This window comes from Aspergillus multicolor (genome assembly GCF_047715735.1).
Source record: "Aspergillus multicolor strain CBS 133.54 unplaced genomic scaffold BDW74scaffold_36, whole genome shotgun sequence".
Lineage (NCBI taxonomy): Eukaryota > Fungi > Ascomycota > Eurotiomycetes > Eurotiales > Aspergillaceae > Aspergillus > Aspergillus multicolor.
In genome coordinates this window covers 193458-211845 of record NW_027395987.1, presented here as the reverse complement: position 1 = coordinate 211845, position 18388 = coordinate 193458, and the positions used below count along the sequence as shown (strand labels likewise).

At 50.3% G+C, this 18388-nt stretch overlaps 7 protein-coding genes across 7 annotated transcripts; 3 read left to right on the top strand and 4 right to left on the bottom strand.

Annotated features, from left to right (window-relative positions):
* Positions 1–38: 38 nt before the first annotated feature.
* On the bottom strand, positions 39–809 carry BDW74DRAFT_92177 (uncharacterized protein). The gene has a single exon (XM_073734083.1). It carries the CDS (start codon positions 706–708, stop codon positions 94–96), a length of 615 nt encoding a protein of 204 aa, XP_073579432.1. The 5' UTR covers positions 709–809; the 3' UTR covers positions 39–93.
* Positions 810–1100: 291 nt separating this feature from the next.
* Positions 1101–2533, bottom strand: BDW74DRAFT_161401 (alpha/beta fold hydrolase). The gene has a single exon (XM_073725774.1). It carries the CDS (start codon positions 2106–2108, stop codon positions 1113–1115), a length of 996 nt encoding a protein of 331 aa, XP_073579431.1. The 5' UTR covers positions 2109–2533; the 3' UTR covers positions 1101–1112.
* Positions 2534–3685: 1152 nt separating this feature from the next.
* On the top strand, positions 3686–6181 carry BDW74DRAFT_188111 (sodium:solute symporter family protein; the record flags this gene model as incomplete). The annotated part of the gene is made up of 4 exons (XM_073731649.1): positions 3686–3961; positions 4009–4270; positions 4318–4595; positions 4642–6181. 4 exons carry the CDS (start codon positions 3686–3688, stop codon positions 5944–5946), a joined length of 2121 nt encoding a protein of 706 aa, XP_073579430.1. The 3' UTR covers positions 5947–6181.
* Positions 6182–7283: 1102 nt separating this feature from the next.
* BDW74DRAFT_92165 (uncharacterized protein) lies at positions 7284–8060 on the bottom strand. The gene has a single exon (XM_073734082.1). The coding sequence runs from the start codon at positions 7915–7917 to the stop codon at positions 7372–7374; it is 546 nt and encodes a 181-aa protein (XP_073579429.1). The 5' UTR covers positions 7918–8060; the 3' UTR covers positions 7284–7371.
* On the bottom strand, positions 8061–9401 carry BDW74DRAFT_92164 (uncharacterized protein). Its single transcript, XM_073734081.1, has one exon. It carries the CDS (start codon positions 9122–9124, stop codon positions 8204–8206), a length of 921 nt encoding a protein of 306 aa, XP_073579428.1. The 5' UTR covers positions 9125–9401; the 3' UTR covers positions 8061–8203.
* Positions 9402–9473: 72 nt separating this feature from the next.
* Positions 9474–11976, top strand: BDW74DRAFT_161394 (oxidative DNA demethylase). Its single transcript, XM_073725773.1, has 2 exons — positions 9474–9756; positions 9803–11976. Exons 1-2 carry the CDS (start codon positions 9593–9595, stop codon positions 11631–11633), a joined length of 1995 nt encoding a protein of 664 aa, XP_073579427.1. The 5' UTR covers positions 9474–9592; the 3' UTR covers positions 11634–11976.
* A 323-nt stretch (positions 11977–12299) lies between these two features.
* On the top strand, positions 12300–14128 carry BDW74DRAFT_170663 (F-box protein; the record flags this gene model as incomplete). The annotated part of the gene is made up of 5 exons (XM_073727201.1): positions 12300–12322; positions 12464–12633; positions 12753–13105; positions 13280–13420; positions 13451–14128. The coding sequence occupies 5 exons, from the start codon at positions 12300–12302 to the stop codon at positions 14126–14128; spliced, it is 1365 nt and encodes a 454-aa protein (XP_073579426.1).
* Between the last annotated feature and the right edge of the window lie 4260 nt (positions 14129–18388).

Genomic DNA, 18388 nt, shown 5'->3' with positions numbered 1-18388 from the left:
TTGATACCCAATACGATTTATGTCTAAACTTTATTAAAAATGCGATTCATGGCAGTACAATATCCCAGATCTCCCAAACAGCCTATTACCCAATTACCTCCCAACAACCGGCTCCCCCGTCGCCTCCTGCACCACATCCTTAGGATGCAACTCCCGATCTTGCCTCAACTTCCTCTCCCTCACCTTCTCCCTCTCAGCACTCTCGCCTCCACCCATCCCATCATCATACGGCGGCTCCGGAGACCGTCCAACCCTCTCCCCCAGAATCCTCTGATGCTCCTCCGCCTTCCGATCCAAATCCTGCAGGTTACTCACGCCCTCGCCGCGCGCCGGCGCGCCCGGACCCTGCGGACTCCCCACAGCACCCGCGTGAGCCCCCGCCTGGATTCTGTGTCGTGAGTGTCCCTCGACTGCGTGCGCGATGTCTCCCTCGCTGGGCTGCTGCTCGACGCCGTACTCTGTGTCGACGTCACTGTGGGCGTGTAGGGATTTGCCGGATTCGTCCTTTGCTTTCTGAGTTGAATTGAGGCTGGAGTTGTTCGAGGGGGTTGAGGACGCGCCGCGGGTTATTGTTGCGGGCGCGGTGCCGTATTGGTGGGAGCGTTGCTCGGTAGTTTTGGATTCGGAGGGGTTGTGTGTTACTGGGTTTGAGGGTTGTATGTAGGCGGATTGTTTGGGGGGCTGGGAGGGTTGAGAGGTTGTTGACATTGTGGTTGGTTGTGGTTGTGTTTGTAGCTTTGTTTGTGAAGAATGGATATGCTAGGCAGGTTGGTAGGTAATTTGACTTGAGACTTGGTATTCAGTGTCAATGTGGTAGTTGAATCGCTTATCTTGCTTCATAGAGGCTCAGACGTGAAGTATATATGGCTGATGAGGGCATGACGTCAAGAGAGCTCAGTCAGGGCTACGGGGATCACCGCGGCGTGGGGTCTACGGGTTTTTGGTGGAGGGGGAAGTGAAGTCATATCATCTATCGTTGCTTGTTGGTTGGTCGTTCTTATCAGTGATTTCTTTGCTTTTCTTGCTGCAAATATACAGAGCTGAGATGCTTCCATTTGCATATATACAGCACGGCGCATACGCTATATACTCCGATCTCCATAACCCGTCAGCTATGGTAGGCAGCTATTCTTCTCGAAGAACTCCTTCAAGATGAAGTTGACCTCATCACGCGCCTCCAACTGTACCCAATGCCCTGTTGTACTTACTCTCATGAATGTGAAGTCCTTAGCAAACAGCTTCATCTGCTCCTCTACTCCCGGTAACTCCAGCTTTGTCGATTGCGGACAGACCATGAGGGCGGGCATTGACAGGACGAGGTCGAGATTAGCTTGGGTCTCATCTTGCTCATTGATGTTTCCTACCAGGGCCTGATACCATCTGAGTGCTGAGGCATGCCTATTTCTCATGATGGCCTGGTGGGTTTGACGTTCAACTTCAGTAACATATCCAGCTTCAGGGCCCATGCGGTCTTGAAGCAGCCATCTCTCTATAGCGCCCGTTGGCCCGACGTGCTCTATCCACAGACTTGGGTCTGCCGGGTAGAAGAGAGTGAAGAATGACTCGGAGCGCTGATCAAGAATGGAGCCAGCATCGGGCCTAGCAAAGAACTCCAAATATCCAAAGCGCTCGAAGCCCAAAAACTGTCTTGTTATGGCATTGACAGCGGGTAGATCGAAATGTTCCCCTGGCTTCGAGTACGGCACGTCAAGAAATGTTACCGACAGTAGACGGCCTGGGAAGTAGTTGGCTAGCCGAGAAAGAAGCGTGCATCCCGTATCATGACCTACTGCGTGAACCTTATCGATGCTTTCATGGTCTAGGAGTTCGACGATCTCCGCGGCCATTGTCTTGCTTTTGTAGGCTTCGAGCGCTGTAGGCTTGGACGTATCGCCGTACCCTAACAGATCCGGTGCCAGAATGCCGTATCCTTCCTGGATAAAGAACCTGATCTGATGGCTCCAGTCGTAGCATGAGGACGGGAAGCCGTGGAGAAAGAGAATTGTTGGGAGTGATTTGTTGGTTGTGACTTGGTAGACATAGCCGTAAGTGTGAGATGTTGAGACTATGTGAGTCTTCGCGAGTTCGGGGAAGGCGACGCTGGCCATATTTTGCTGAGTCAAAGAGGAAGTACAGTTTAACACCTTGCTAGATGTCAATGTCAGTTGTGCTGCTTTTTATGTCTCTCCCTCTAAACCGGAGACATTCGGAGACTTTGTGCTGGTAGTCACTTGGCATGTCTGCATGGGCCCCTTGGTGAGATAACTTCAAGATTCCAGTTTTAGTGTAGGTTTTGAATTCCCTGAACGGGGTGCTTCTTTAGGACTCCAATGGCGAAACCCGCGAGGTTCGAGGCATTCTGCTCTGGTATCATGTGCCACAGGGTGTAGTGCAGGCGGAGTAGTACTAGTACTACTAGCCCTATCTCGATCGGTATGCACCTAAACATGAGCTTAAATTAGTTTATTTCCACTATGTATTATGTATGGGAGCAGTATTTGCTTTATTTATGGGGTCATCAAGCCATTTTCAAGTCAATAATGACTTCTCTACGTAGTCTCTCAAGCGTAAAAGAAGCTTCCCATGATGACAGGCGTCATCTGGGGTTGGTTGATTTCACAGAATCATTCAAACCCGGCAGGCAAACGATATAAGTGCTATACTCAAGTATTATCTAGTTTAGGCAGTGAAGTTCTAAGTTGGAAGTAGCGAAACTGGCAAGGTTGATTCTGAATGAGTTTGTGAAGAGAAAGAGAAATGAGGCGATGCTAGTGGTCGAATATATGTAGTAGTCAGGTGATGCGCCTTCCTCTCTAGAATTTGCTCAGCCTCCAGGGTTGCATATATCCCTTGATTTTACTTTCTTCATTCTGTTGTTGATAAGAGCCAAAGAACTGACGCCTACGCGTTTCGATGTATCTACGTCTATGTCGACCCTTTTATAGCACTCATCGCTATGACGCTATCATGGTGATCTGTATGCCAAGTTGATTGGCCAAGCTGGAGGGTTTCTTGAGCTGGAAGGAAGCTTCAGAGACGGTGGTCTTGGTTATGCTTGTTCTCCGCATGTTGAGCTTGGCCTCTTGCCGATTTCCTTGCGTGGCTGTAAGATTACTGGGCCTTCTATGTTGTCGCCAATACTATGAAGCGATGCTGACCACGTCCTAGGGTCAATATTATGACACCAGAAGAATTCGCAGTCTATTTTCATCTTAACGGCTTCAAAATAAGCTGAAAGGCCAATACATGTTGCTCCAAACTGCTTTCTCCGAGGGAGAATGCCGGGTTGCTGATTGGCGTGTTCGCCATAGCGCTCTCCTGGCACGCAATCCCTTCCCTCCATTGCTCACCTCAACACACCTTTTCTACGGCCAATCTCAAACATTGTTAGCAACCATGTATCCACTGAAGCAACTATCGCGGCGAATAGACCTTGAGCTATTCCTGTTTCTCTAGAAGCTACCTGTTTCTCGGCCGGGTCCTGCATAACGCGATATCGATCTCATACTGCGTGACAGCTGCCAAACTACTTGCGAAGGCAGTTGGAGTCCCATCAGAGGCGAAAAGCTGAATCAGTGACTATGATCTCTAGTCAATATAAATGGGCCTTTCCTCCGCCACCCATGGAGTTTGTTGAACTTGCCAGACGCTCGATCTTTGTGGGGGTATCTCTAACCGATACAACATGTCTGCGGTTGAGGTTGACCTAGTCCCGCAAGGGACAGCCTATGGCTTGCTTATCGGCCTTGGTATTCTCTTCTGCGGGGTGATTCTTATTGCTATCAAGGTGCAGAAGGCCTACCTCTCCGAAGATTCTGCGACCTCGGAGATGTTTATGGTCGCCAACAGATCTGTCGGGACAGGACTGACAGCATCGGCGGTCTTCTCATCATGGATGTGGATCAACGAGACGGTTTTGTGCGCCGCCATGTGTTACAGATATGGGTTGGCAGTACCTTTGGTGCGTCCTCTTGCTTATCATGTGTCATGCCAGGCTGACAGAACCAGTGGTGGGGATCAGGTCTCTGCTTCCAGATTGCGCTCATGGCTGCGCTTGGAGTCATGGCCAAGATCAGAGTGCCCTATGCTCATACTTCCCTTGAGATTATCAAAATGCGTTATGGCACAATTGGACATATTGTATTCATCGTCCTGAACTTGGTGAACAACGTTTTTGGGTGCGCTTCCATGATCCTCACAGGATCGCAGCTAGTATCTGGAGTTTCGGGCATGCACTTCGTCGCCGCCACCATCTTGATTCCCTTGGGAGGTCAGTAACTCAGCAAATAGAGCCTGGTCCAAACTAATTGGCCTTAGTTGTTTTGTACACTGCTGTTGGTGGTCTCAAAGCAACCTCTTTAACAGACTTCCTGCACACGGCTGTCGCCCTGATTCTCATTATTTACTTCACCTTGTCCGTGCTGACCAACGAGCATATCGGCGGACTGGGCGGCCTATACGACAAGGTGATGGCCACGGCCAGCGAGAACTATATCCAGGACAACTACGAGGGATCACTGCTCACGATGAAGTCCAAGGGAGCCATCATCTGGGGTCTCACTCTGAAATTCGGAAATCTGGCCCTGGTCGTTATGGTAAGGCTTCAACGGGCCCGGTTGGTTTATGGCTAACCAAATTTAGGACACTGCTTTTTGGCAAAAGTCTTTTGCTAGCGAGGTCAACTCAACAGTGCCCGCATACAACCTCGCCGCAGTCGCCGTGTTCGGTATTCCATGGGGCTTAGGAACGGTCCTCGGACTATCTGCCAGAGCACTTCACCTCACGCCCATATTCCCAACCTACCCCGGGGACATCACCGAGACACAGGTATCAACAGGTCTGGTGATGCCATTCCTCGTCAAAGCTCTCATTGGCAAATCTGGCATTGTGGCGTTCTTTGTCCTCTTGTTCATGGCTTTGACAAGCACGGTGTCGTCTTCCATGATCGCAGTCAGCAGTATCCTATCGTTCGACATCTACAAGACGTACTTCAACCCCAAGGCAACAGACAGGAAGCTGCTCAAAGCCAGTCATATTACCGTGGTAATCCACGCTATATTCATCACCGGCATCTCAATCGCCTTGAACTACGGCGGCGCCAACATGACCTGGCTCGGTTACTTCCGACCCGTTCTTTCCTGCCCTGGGATCATACCTCTTGGCCTTACTCTCTTCTGGAGCCGTCAGACCAAGCTGGCCGCGATCCTCGCTCCGGTTTTAGGTTTCTTCACAGGACTCGCAATCTGGCTGGGCACCGCGCATGCCCTATATGGCGCAGTGAACATGACAACAACAGGAAACCCCTTACCCGCTCTTTACGGAGCCATCGGATCCTTCTTCTCTCCAGCTGTCTATTCAGTCCTGATATCTCTCTACAAGCCCTACAAGTTCGACTGGCGCGTCTTCCTCCGCATCGAACTGGCCGAAGAAGCCCAGCTCCATGGCCCTGACAAGTCAACAGCAACAATCACTGAGTCAGAAGTGAAAGAAAAAACCGGCATTCAGACCCCCAGATCTGGCGAGTCAGTTACAACCGCAACTGCCGACCCCGAACACACAGGTGCCCACGGTAAACCCATCGCCGCCTCCAGAGCAGCATCAGCTCCTCCGTCCGAACTGAGCCTAGACGACGTCCGCCACCCCTTCGATGAAGCGACTCTTAAAGAACTGAACCGCTGGATGAAGATTGCGTGGGTAGTCTTTGTCGTCATTGTTCTAGTTACCTTCGTCATATGGCCGATGCCACTATACCGGAACTACATCTTCACCAAGTCGTTCTTCTCAGGTTGGGTATCTGTCGCCATCGTCTGGCAGTTCTTCGCTTTCTTTGCCGTCGTGATCTACCCGCTATATGACGGACGGTATGAGATTGATAAGGGTGTTAGAGGGATGTGGAAATCTACGAAGGATTTCCTGCGCAAGAGAGGCTCGAAGGCGGCTGCATGAGATGTTGAGTTTGTATATAAAAGTTGATAGATCGGTTATATGGATATACAGAGCGAGCAGTTCTGGGTCGGCTAGAATAGATTTTGTTTCTTTCCTTGTCCGTGTCCTGCCTTGTCTAGTAATGAAACTGTCTTTAGTTTTCAAGATAGCATAATAGACAAGGCAATCTATGTCCTTTGAAGGGACTTGCTCATAAAATACATATTGCTTGTAGAAAAGTGAAGCTAGGGCATTGATTTGAACAGACAGCAAAGATAAAGCAAAAACTACCTTAGATCCATACGTTAATTACCTTTTCATCCACAATCTTCTCCAGTAATCCAACGTACCCTTTAGTATAGGAAGTAAACCTGCCCCCTCCTCCCCTCAACCCAACCGTGCTCAGAATCATACACCTGCCCTTCGCATCGTATGCCACATTCACCAGAGCACTCTTAGCAAACCAGATTTGACTTGAAATATTAAACTCCAATGAGCAAATAGCTACCCCATGAAGTCTAGATTCATGCAATACCAAACCCCAGCAGCCAACACCAGGTCCAGGCCCAGATGTCTCAAACACTGTGAATATCCTTCACTTTCTTACTTACTTGCAACACAACTGGCTTTTTATAATCCTCTCTTTTACTTGTTGAATTATTTTCTGAACTGGATTTTCGTGTCTAACACCGTCTGTATTGTCTGGTTATACGCTATACTATATCTTCGTCCTTCTCTTGTCTCTCAAGAGAATACAGCCGGACAAATTGAACTCAAGAACGACTCTCTCGCAAGAAAATCGAAGCGAGAACTAAAACGAGTCCGGATCAAGTCTACCAGGATGGCGCCTCAATTTCAAGCTCACCCCAACACCCAAGCCCAAGCTCAACCTGCCCCAGAGCTAATGGACACCACCTACGGCTTCTATCCTGAGCCGCAGCTGCAGCCGCCGTTGCAGCCTCAATTTCTACCCCCGCTGCAAGACAGGCCGCACCTAAAGCGCCCCTTCACGTCAGTATATTCCTCATCTCCCTCGCTGCCGGTCTCGTCATCGGCCTTTGGTTATGGCTATGGATATGGTCATGGCTACAGCTACGGCTCTGCTTATGGTCATGCGCCTTTTGCCACGCAAAACCCAGCTCAGGCATTTGAGCACGGCTTCCACAAGCATGACAAGACCTACGCGCAGCGGTTCCAGGAGAGGCTGGATGGGTATAACGCCTGCAGGGAGAAGGAGTTGGCTGCGCCCTTTAGCCCTGATAGGGACTCTAGCTACGATAGTGAGCACACGCGCAGTCTGAGATCTAGCCCTAGCAGTACTTCGTCTGAGGAAGAGGATGATGACGCGAGTCTTGGGACTTGTTTTCAAGGATGCGGGTGTGAAGGTGAAGATGGAGATGGGGATGAAGATGTTGATATTGATGAGGATGACAACGACGTGAGTTCTCAGATCTCTACATATGACCTAGTATACAGACCGCGAAATGACTCTTTGAGGGGGCCGAATGCGAGGAAGACATGGTCAAACTGACAATCTCTGGATAGGATGTTGGGAGTGGAAATGGGAATGCAGACGAGAACGCCCAGTCCAAGCCGTATCCGCAGCCACAAGGGCAACAACAAGATATACCGAAACAAAAAACAGAGAACTACGCCCCTCTCTCGAATGAAGCAATCAGTGCCATCCTCATGCGATGTGCACCTCACTCGCCATCCGCGCAGGCGTGGGTCAAGGCTCACCGGCCGAGCAATGTCGACCATGAAAGAAAGGCAGCACGTCTGAGGCATCAGGATGACCTTCGTAGGCGGGTTCTGCAGCTGCAGCCGAAGAGCGATTGGGCTATGAATAGGCTGAAGAGAGGAGAGAGCGAGAGCGTAAAGCGAAGTAAATTTGCCGAGACCCCGGCGAATCTGGCAAGCGGCAATCAGATGTTTATGTCGAAAGGAGTGCCACGTAACGAGAAGGACCTCGATTTTGCCGGATTCAAACATCAAGGGCGCACCTATATTCTCGACGAAGAAGACAAGCAACGGTTGAATATATTCATGTCGACTGGGAGGCTTCAGCAAGTGGCGGGAAATGAAGAGGCGTCTATTATTCTTGTACAAGAGTTTCGGCGATATTTTGATATCTCTGATGACTGAGGCGGCTGCTTGTGACCTCGCGGGTCCTCATGGAACGGGTTCGAGCATGTTGAACGAGGTTGCGATCATGTCCCTAAGTAGCGCGCCCTCATTATTGTAACATGCATAATAGCTATCGATGACTATAAAGGCCTCATGCGTTCTTGCTTTTGCTAATGCTTTTCGCTTTGGTTGGGCTCTCCAGCTTGTCTATTAGTGGCTGGTAAGGCATTGCCAAATGATACTCTGGCGCTGGTGCTGGAGTCGATGTCGGCACCTGCGCCTCATCTCGTCGCGGCTCACCAAGAGAGGGACGACGAAGTTGTTCCTCGTGCATCTTATCCAAGCTCTCTCCGACAACCTGATACTTCGCCCAGTTGATAGGCGGCATGCGGACGACGTTCTGAGCGGCAGGAAGCGTTCCCAATGCCGGCTCATTTTGCGACCCAGAATCATTCATTTGCATATCCTCATCATGGTTCTCCTCCTCATGATTGAAGTCGATAAACCCACCTTGCTCCTTCCTCGTCAGTTTCCCGTCCACAAGCTCACGGACAAACTTCTCCGGATCCGCCGCAGCGGCATCTTTCATTCTCTCCAGTGTCTGGATATCCCGTAAGCTTTGCTGCTTCTGAAGTTGAAGGATAGAGATTGCCGAGCGCAGTGCAATTGCATCAGGGTTCGAGCTTTCGGAGATCGGGACGGGCGGCGGTTGAGCGGCAAAGGTGGGAGGTGTTGGTGGAGGAAGAGACATGAGGTCTGCCTTGTATGGAGCTGGAGGGACTTGTGATGTAGGTGAGGGCGACGTAGCTGGTGGAATAGCAGGCGGGATTATGGGGTGTGTCGTCCCGTTTGCATTAGAGGGGTACTGGAACGGCGTAAGATGGGCGAGCTCAGGCGTTACAGGCGAATAAGGCGGCTGAGGGGGTGTTCCAGGACGTGGAGGATCATTGCCTTGATCCGCTTGAATCGTTGAGACTGTATTTGGCTGTGCAGCGTCTGGGCTCGGCCTGTTGATGGTTGGCTCGGCGGCGATTGTGGTGCTGACCGGGCTGAGGCTATGACGTTGATCCATCGCGGCGTTTGAAGCTGCAGGTGCGGCAGAATGATGGGCTGAATTCGGGTAAGTTCAGATATGCAAGATGTTGCAGGTGAGAGTTATCGGCAAGCCATAATATAGGCGACCACAGCTCCGGACGCAATAAAAGGAGCTTCTAGGCTGCTGTGATGAGGGTGGCTGGAGCCCGGAGTGCTTATCGTGCCTCCGATAGCGCAATCGCGGTATATCTCCGCGATTCTATAGATAGGGCTCGAGGCTCGATACAACATCATGTTTTGATCACGAAGGTCGGTCGAAGGGGGGATTTTATTGTATCTACTCTAGGAGGGAAACTCTAAGAATATTGGGAGCCCTCGTAGATAATCTGGATTCTACGCAATGGCCTGAGCATGGCCTGATCGCTCACGTGACCGTCGCCCGGGAATTAACAGCCAAAATTTTTTGAAACTCTCCTCCATCAAGCTGATCACACCCCAAAGCAAAATGAAGCGCAAGACCAACAGCAGCGAATCGGCCGGTGGCAGTGGCCAGCCGGATACCAAGAAGAGAGCGCTGTCTAGCGAGGAAGTTGCATTGCGCTTCCGCGACGGTCTCTTTGAACCATCCGTACAACAGGACTATACCAAGTCATATGCCGAGTCTCAGCCGTGCGTTTACCAATTGCTCGTATGCGCTGCGTTGCTGATTGTTTAGGTATCTACACGGCGTCATCCACCCCCTGATCGAAGACTCCCTTCTACGCTCCGTCCGCGCCGAAATCCAGGAACATCTACACTTTACCGAAAAGGAAACGGATATTTACAAAATCTTCCAGTCCGGAGATCTCGCCAACTTGGATGGATTAGACGATGGGTCATTGTCGCGATTGCCATCGATTCTCAAGCTTCGCGATGCACTTTACTCCGCGCGATTCCGTGAATTCCTCTCCTCCGTCACCGGCTCGGGCAAGCTGAGCGGGCAGAAGACCGACATGGCTATCAACATCTACAACGAGGGGTGCCACCTTCTCTGCCACGACGATGTCATTGGAAGCAGACGGCTTAGCTACATTCTTTACCTGACCGACCCCGACACTCCTTGGCAAGCGGAATGGGGTGGTGCTCTGCGCCTGTACCCTACAGCGACGAAGAAGGATGCCAAGGGCGAGGACGTCAAGGTTCCTAGCCCGGACTTCTCTCTTAGCATTCCGCCGGCTTTCAACCAGCTGAGCTTCTTTACTGTCCAGCCCGGAGAGAGTTTCCACGACGTTGAGGAGGTCTACCACCCGGCGGAAAATGAGGACAAGTCTAAGAAGCGCGTGCGAATGGCCATCAGTGGATGGTTTCATATCCCGCAAAAAGGAGAAGATGGCTACGAGGAGGGTCTGGAAGAGAAACTCGCCGAGCGCAGCAGTCTTTCTCAGCTTCAGGGCCGTGCAGACATCTACGACCTTCCCCAGCCGAAGACCGTCGTCTGCGAGGTGGAACCACAAGAAGAGGTCAACGAGGACGTCAAAGGCAAGGGTAAGGCCAAAGAGGAAGAACCCGCCGCCATCTTCACTGAGTCCGATCTGGACTTCCTTGTTAAATACATTGCCCCTTCATACCTCACTCCCGAGATTGCAGAGGAAATGTCCGATGCCTTCCTCAACGACTCCTCCCTCAACCTCGAACATTTCCTCTCCAAGAAGTACGCCGCCAAGGTCCGCGCCTACATCGAAGAGCAGGAGAAGAAAAATCTCCCAGCATCATCCGACGAGATTCAATCGTCAACAGACTGGACCGTCGCCCGGCCACCCCACAAGCACCGCTACCTCTACCAGCAACACTCCGCGGAAGCTGGTACCTCAAAAACACCCGTTCAAGAACTCCTCAACGACCTCTTTCCCTCCAAGCCATTCCGGAAATGGCTTTCGCTCATCACAGGCTCGGACCGTATTACGAGCTACAACCTCCTTGCGCGACGCTTCCGTCGTGGCCAGGACTACACCCTTGCCAACAGCTATGTTGGCGAAGAGCCCCGCCTTGAATTTACTCTCTGCCTGACCCCAACATCGGGTTGGGAGAAGGAAGAGCCCGAAGACGAAGACGAGGCCGCTGAGGACGGTGACGCGAACGGCGCCTCCAAGGGAAGCTCCTCTAAGAAGACTAGCGGCAAGAAGGGAAAGACCGAGCCCAACTCCTCCTCCGATGACGAAGTCCACGTCGGCGGTTACGAGATTTACATGGCCGGCGACGACGAGGAGGAAAAGTCCGGTGCCGCGGACCCGGCAATCTACCAATCTGCTGCGGACGACGAAGATGACGGAATTCTTTTCAGCACAGCTGCTGGCTGGAACAGACTTAGCATTGTGCTACGGGATAGCGGGACGCTCAAGTTCGTCAAGTATGTCAGTGCTGCCGCAAAGGGAGACCGGTGGGATGTTACAGGCGAGATGGGCGTTGAGTTTAACGACGATGATGAAGAGGACGACGAGGATGAGGGGGAAGGCGATGATGATGAGGACGAGGACGAGGATGAGGACATGGAAGATGATGAGGAGTAAATAAAACAGCAATTGGATATGTTTGATAGACACTTTCATCTCGGCTATTAATGGACTGGATATCGACTCTACTTCTATCACTGACATGTCTCAGGTTCCTCCATGCCGTAAGAAGCTTGCTCAACCACTCCTATCAGGAATCAACAACCCGCAATGGACCTCCAAACCAACTGTTCAATGTCAGACACTTCTCCAGTCTTGATGGGATTGCTCTTGTTTCCTAAGGTCATGCCCACTGATAGGCCCGACACACGTGACTACCTAGTACCACCAAAAAAAGAAACCACGCCTCACCTCTTGCTCTCCGGTCACCTACTTCAAAAGGCGTCAGCGTCAGGCAAAGAATCGCCGATCAATGAACCAGACAAAGACCTATCTGAAAGATAGTCGTTGCTTTCAGGAGCATGAGCTTAGGCTTACTGTGCCTTTGAATGCAGCTGCCTGTTGAGCCTTTGCTCCCAATGTTTACAAACAACTACCATACTGGACAAAAGGCACCTTGTCAGGACAGCGCAAAGCTGATGAAAAGGATGCTTTCAAGTCTGCTCCTCTCTAGCTTTGTCTTTAGCTCGCTTTGTGAACTCTTCTTTCGAAAGTGGATCGACCCATTATACTAGCTCTTTCGAGGCTTTCATACCTTCGTTATGGCCATTCTCTTAGAGACACATGCCCCATGGACATGGACGGATGTATGCATTGTGACCTAGTGAGCAATCTATATAACAGCCGTCATTCTTCCAGGAAAAACCCACTTGATCTCTTTAACTCATACAGTATTCTTGCTCTTTTGCCAGTGCCAAAAGAATCACAACAGTGTCCAACATCTCTAGAATAGATCCACTCGAGAAGTTAAACTGTGACTGTGCAGGCGAAATACTGAAGTATCTCTCCATCTACGATCTGGCCTCTGCTCAACTCGTCAGCAAGAAATGGAGGCTGACCGTGCTGGATTGGATTGCAGCCGCCGGCGTTGTACAGCACTTTCCGCAAGAATGGCATCGTTTTATGAACAAATTCCCCAACGAAAACCCCCAGCCTTACCAGATATAGGAGTGTCACAACTGCGGTAAGTCCCCAAAGTAGTTTCCTTAGGAGAATATGAACTAACATTATTCCTAGCATATGAGAAGGCTCGCACTGATAAATGGCTATCTGGCCAGGCATTGAGCTCACTGTACGGTGACACGCAAGAGATCTGGTGCTGCTCTGAAAAAGCCGTTGCATGGTATCATAAGGGCAAATTATTCTCGCAATGGACAGGGTACCAAGATGATCATGAGCGATCCCAGTATCCCCCGCATGAGGTGGATTTCAGACTTCCCCATGGCGAGGTAATGCTCATCGACATTATGTCGGAGATGGAGACTCTATTCGTCGTTATACGGTGCCGAGGGCATTTGGCCAAATTGAGAAAAGTGCTACCAAATTCCACACGCATCCGGTCCCGCTATGAAGAGCCAGAATATATGTACGTTTTTCTTTCTATAGTATTGTTGATATCGCTGCTGACTGATTGTGGATTCTCAAGGGAATATATGCTTGACTCCAAGACAGGACGAGAACTATGGTTTACGCCGACACACTATGCACGAGATGCCTGGAACCACGCTGGATGGAACATGGGTCTTCTGGTTGGTTAAAACAAGATCTACCGCCTTGGACTAACCAAACGGGAGGTTCATGTGCATGATGCTCGGACGAATGACCGGCTCTCTACCCTTCCATTTGATAGTGACACTTGTTTCGAGAACCTCTGCTCCCGGATGATTCGGCTCGGCGGCCGCGAGGTAATAATGATGACGCGACAAGGAATACAGGACCTTGACAATGAGTGCGAGACTCGGTTTATTGATGGCCTTGATGGCCATGTTCGTCGAACCGTCAAGGTCAAAACAATTGAAGGGTACTCTCGGATTGTTGTTAGGGATCGGCGAGATGAGATCGCCTTTGCAATAGTCACACGGCAGGAAGAGGGCGGGCCGTGGATAATCCAAGTCCAGAAGTGGGCGTATGACCCGAATTCAGGCTTGTCCGTCGAAAACGGGATCGATTTCTTCGATTTTGAAGCCCTGGCATGTAATTACGTGGTCGCGGCTGCCCCCATACTCGATCCCTTCAGAAGATTTGTCGTTACGGTCCGACGAGACACGCGCCAGGTGGTCAGAATGCCGATTGTACGCCTCAAAAGTCCCCTGACGTGGACTGACCCGGACTCTGGCCAGGCATGTTTGGTAGAGTTTGCTCCGGGTCGTGAGCAAGTGGTGGGCACTCCCCGGGAGCCGCAATTTTGGGTTCCTGCACGATATAACCTCGATAAAGGCAATGTTGAGGTCGGAGCGTCATCCCTCCTTATTGGTATGCCTCCAGGGCGGCAGGTAAATCATACCGAACCCCAACTCATCACTGCGATTCAGTACTTCGAGTTCGGATTCCGCAAGCAGTACAACCAGCCTCTAGATCCGACTGCTGACACCATGGGCCCTGGCTCGTTCTAGGTTGCCATGTTGTGTCAGCTGTTGCTGCGAGTCTGGTTTGATCTTATCTTGATGTTTTTGTCTGTCTTTGAACATGCATCATTTTGGAGATGGCTGATTTATTTATTCAATACATCATCAACTTCTACACTTACTAGCCTCCCTCAATCTCAATGTACATCTAGACAATACAGACAAAACCAGTAAAGACTTTTCAAGTAAGGGTCAGGCTTGGGCTGTAATGCTTAGCTGGCCATTCCGTACATTTAGCAATTCTGAAAAGGAAAGAGAAGGCAAACGGTTTCCTAGTGTTAGCAAAGCGCCTAACCAGCAACACTTCGTGCTTCATAACAGTATCTTGTGTCTGAGATGGTCCAGATATGTTATGCTCTATAGTGTGCATTTTTCAGAACACTCTTGGGTGGCATACAGTGCTTCTAAAGAGCCCTTTCCCGTACATAGTCTATTCAAGTAAGCTAAGCACCCGTTCCTCGAGATCTTCTCATAGCAGTAGCGGCCATTTATTTATTTTAGAAGTCCGATTTAGGGGTATGGAATGCTAAGATATCATAGTAATGAGCATTGAGTAGTTAGGGCAAGGACCTATAACTACTAACTACTCATGCAGAGAGTCTTAGTAAGTAGGGGCACTGGGGCCTCTCTCAGCTTGTACATTTAGGGCTACTTGCTGTAGGGCTAGGAGATAGGGCTCAACTACTACTCCATACAGCCAGTACTCTAGTCTATGCTATAGCATAAGTTCTGCGCATTATCTCTGCGCACCGGATGGTTAAGGCTCCGATCTATTATCGCCATCAATCCCAATCTCCTCTTCGGCGACATTTTACTCATCTCCTTTGTAATCTACTCAGTGTTCCTTTGTAATCACTGTAGAAGCAATGCCCTACATAGTACATATCCAAGCGCCAAGATCCATATCTAGGAACGGAGTATAGGTTACCCAACTAGGCAACCCAGACTCCGGAGCTGGCAACGGAGTAGACTCTGTCCGGGGCGGAGCATGGCATGCCATGGCACACGAGTATGGACTATGGGGTACCTACGAGCACGGTCTTCATCACAATAATCCTTTGCATGGCAGCCTAGCTAAGCCAGCCAAGCGGAGCCCATTGCAGCGCACAGCCCCCTATCCGGCCTGAGTCCATGCTCCGGAGGCGATGCGGTAGATCCCGTCGAGGCCGAGCCCTAATTTTGTAGTCTGAGCGTCGTCATGCTGACTTACTACTACCTATTGTCTACGCGAAGTACGGAGTTTGAAGGAAGATTAGTGAAGGAGTTCAATATCAATGATACTGTACATTGGGGTCTACGTGTGTCTAGATTTTGAGGATAAAGACCTTGTCTTCCGTAGGAGCAGAACGGGGTTAATACCGAGTGCCGAGCACCTAGGCCGAGGCCGATGCCGAGGCCGATGCCGAACTCTTAACACCGACTACCGAGTGGAGATAGCCCCGCGCGTTCTATTCCCCTTCGACAGTTGTGAGAGACAGCGGAGATTCCCTTTATTGCGAGTCCGCCGGAGTGAAAGCCGGCTGCATTCAGCTTCGTGACTTTCCAGTTTCTTCTCGTGCGTATACTCAGCCTTCGCGCCTAAAGCTACCTTACCTTACCCTCCCTACTCTGCATCATCCTTACCCTACAGGCTACGGCTACGGCTACGGCTACGGCCACACGAGCAGTGAGCCCAGCCACCCTAGTCTAGCTTCCAACCCATGAAAAACCAAACACAACGGCTCGCTAATATCCCCCTGGTCTAAATCTGAAACACCTCCACGCTGCCAGGATGAGGTCCCCTGTCAAGCCACCCACGTGGCGGGGATAGCCGCCCCCGTCTCATCCAATAACGGCCTCGCCCAGCATCCCCAATCGCCAGCACAGAGTTTGGAGGAAGGTTGCCCGGGGCTAGAGGCTAGCTGCTCTAGGAATATGGGGTGTTGGGCAGGGCATTTGGAGCCGGTAGGGCCGTAGGGAATTATGGATTCAGGAAAGTGCGGGTATACTCGGGTGAGCTTGTGAGGTGAGGACCGGAGTCGGAGTCGGGGTCGGGGTCGGAGTGCGGAGTTCGGATTGTGCTGAGTTGGTTGGTTATGAGCTTTCCGGTTCGGGGTAGGAAGTACGGGGATGGAGATTGTCTAGAATGTAATTCTTGGATAGTGTAGAGTGGTTCATGAGCGGATGGTATGTTTGGGTTATCCTGGACCCTTGGTAGGTGCGTTGGGTGGATTCATCTAAACTAAAGCGCAATCTACGGAGTAGAAACTAGAGCAGGTACAATCAACACTTGACACTTTTACGCGTTTACGCGAGAACCGGACTTCAGGGTAGAATAGATTCCGGAGTTCCAAGAAATACAAGCCGAACGATTAGGATCTCATTGCAAATACACATTCCGCGTAGCTATGATGTCTGTAGTTGTTCTTTCATAGTTAGAGCTAGGACGATGATAATTAGGTAGTAAACTGGTCGATTCAATATTTAGAGGAAACCCTCCAGAAAGATCTGACGAACTAGATGCTGGCAGTGTGCTCGTTGTCAGTATTCTTGTTTCTCCTGAATCTAATTGGCATGCTGAATTCCTGCTCCATGGTTGTAGGGTAGGTATATCTATGGCGGTGCCGTGAGAGTAAATAACAATAGCACCGTCTATCACCTAGAACCAAGACATCCAAGCTCTCCGTATACTTCAGCTTATTCCTATACTCCAGGTCACCGAAATAGCTCTGCGAAGACGCAGGTGATATCATAACCAAACCCCAGAGCTCTAGAACCCTGCCTAGAAGGACCGTGATGTTTCATCCAAGCTCTGGTATGCTATGAGACAGCCGCAGCTGTTGCTTTGAACTCTTCTCCGTGATACAGTAGATATATAAGAGTTTCTAGACCAATATAACTGTCGATGATTGTGGTCTGTAAGAAACCCTACCTCGTTTCTTGCCGTCTGTCTCTACCACTCGGAAGAGCACACTGCAAGCTCATTACTCTGTACACAGAAATTCAGATATCTTCTTTATTCCTGGTCGATGGCAAGTTTGGGTAGCGCTGCTAGAGCCACCTAGTCTGTCTATCTTTCTCAGTATTATATAATGCTCCGGAAGGGAGGCGGGGTTACTTGAGATGACCAAGAGTGTTCTTGACAACGATTAACCATGATATCTCGCAGGTATGTATTTTTGCTAAGAGCGCAAGATATCCTAACTGACTGGAAGCTCCTCGTTGTGATATCTCTGATCCCTTTCAATAAAACGATAACAAGGCCCTAGCTCCTGCGCACATGGCCAACTACCTACTGCGTAGATGACCGGTCACTTTGCGCCGTTTGCGAATCCATTTAGACTGTTTCAGGGTCATCCACATGGCCTGATAGCAGAGATTCATACTAACCGTCCAGTCACAATCTCATATTTTGGCGGTGACTCGGAGAAGACGATATATCAGATATCAGGTCGTAAGGTCAGCTCAAGCCAGAGTCAGGATCGGACTCGTCATAAAGAACCTATGATGAGCTTGTACGGAGTACTCCGTATGATTGTAGGGAGGACATAGATAAGAGCAAGATCGGTAGGTTGTAAGGATAGAACCGATGGGAAGAGCTGGCCTCCATATCGTGAATACTACCCTACCTACCCTACACTTAGGGCTCGGCGTACTCCGTCCGGCGTCCCCGACCTGAGTGCTGTACTCGGAGAAAGCGAGATCTACATAGTCGTCAGTTCAATACGGAGTAGAATAAATCATCACATGTGCAATCAATATCCACAGGACCGTCCAATTGCCTCAGGCCATGAGTTAGACTCGCCGATCTATACCATAGTACCATACCGTTGCGTGCCCTGGCCTCTGGGCGACTGGAACGGCCCCAGCCCCAGACAACGCCCTTGTGCTTTCCTTAGCGCTGCAACGTGGCTAGGGAATAACGTCGATCAACGGTACGTCAGGCTCAGGGAGACTCGGGGATGAATTGGATAGGTAAAGTGTAAAGATCAGTTTTTCAAGCAGTAGGAATGATTGGGTGGGTTATTGGATTTTCGATGATAACTGCTGCAGAGTGCTTATGGATGTTGGATATATTTTGTTCTTAGTGGACAAAAGGTTCGGCCCCTTGGTTAATACGAACTATGGGAAATGTACTAGTCCTCCATAGTCCATGCACTCTAAAACTGTGAATACATAACCTAGCTCTGGTAGATAGGTCCTCTCACACAGTGACCCGTCATTTTGCGCGAAACGCGGCAGCCAAGGCAACCAGAGCTGTCTCAAATT

What these genes read in the sequence shown, in the direction of transcription:
- BDW74DRAFT_92177 (XM_073734083.1), bottom strand. Translation starts at nt 708, where the DNA reads ATGTCAACAACCTCTCAACCCTCCCAGCCCCCCAAACAATCCGCCTAC.
- BDW74DRAFT_161401 (XM_073725774.1), bottom strand. Translation starts at nt 2,108, where the DNA reads ATGGCCAGCGTCGCCTTCCCCGAACTCGCGAAGACTCACATAGTCTCA.
- BDW74DRAFT_92165 (XM_073734082.1), bottom strand. Translation starts at nt 7,917, where the DNA reads ATGTTTGAATCCGGCAAAATCGAGGTCCTTCTCGTTACGTGGCACTCC.
- BDW74DRAFT_92164 (XM_073734081.1), bottom strand. Translation starts at nt 9,124, where the DNA reads ATGGATCAACGTCATAGCCTCAGCCCGGTCAGCACCACAATCGCCGCC.
- BDW74DRAFT_161394 (XM_073725773.1), top strand. Translation starts at nt 9,593, where the DNA reads ATGAAGCGCAAGACCAACAGCAGCGAATCGGCCGGTGGCAGTGGCCAG. An exon ending in TCATATGCCGAGTCTCAGCC is followed by an intron (nt 9,757 to 9,802) that starts GTGCGTTTACCA and finishes CTGATTGTTTAG; the next exon opens with GTATCTACACGGCGTCATCC.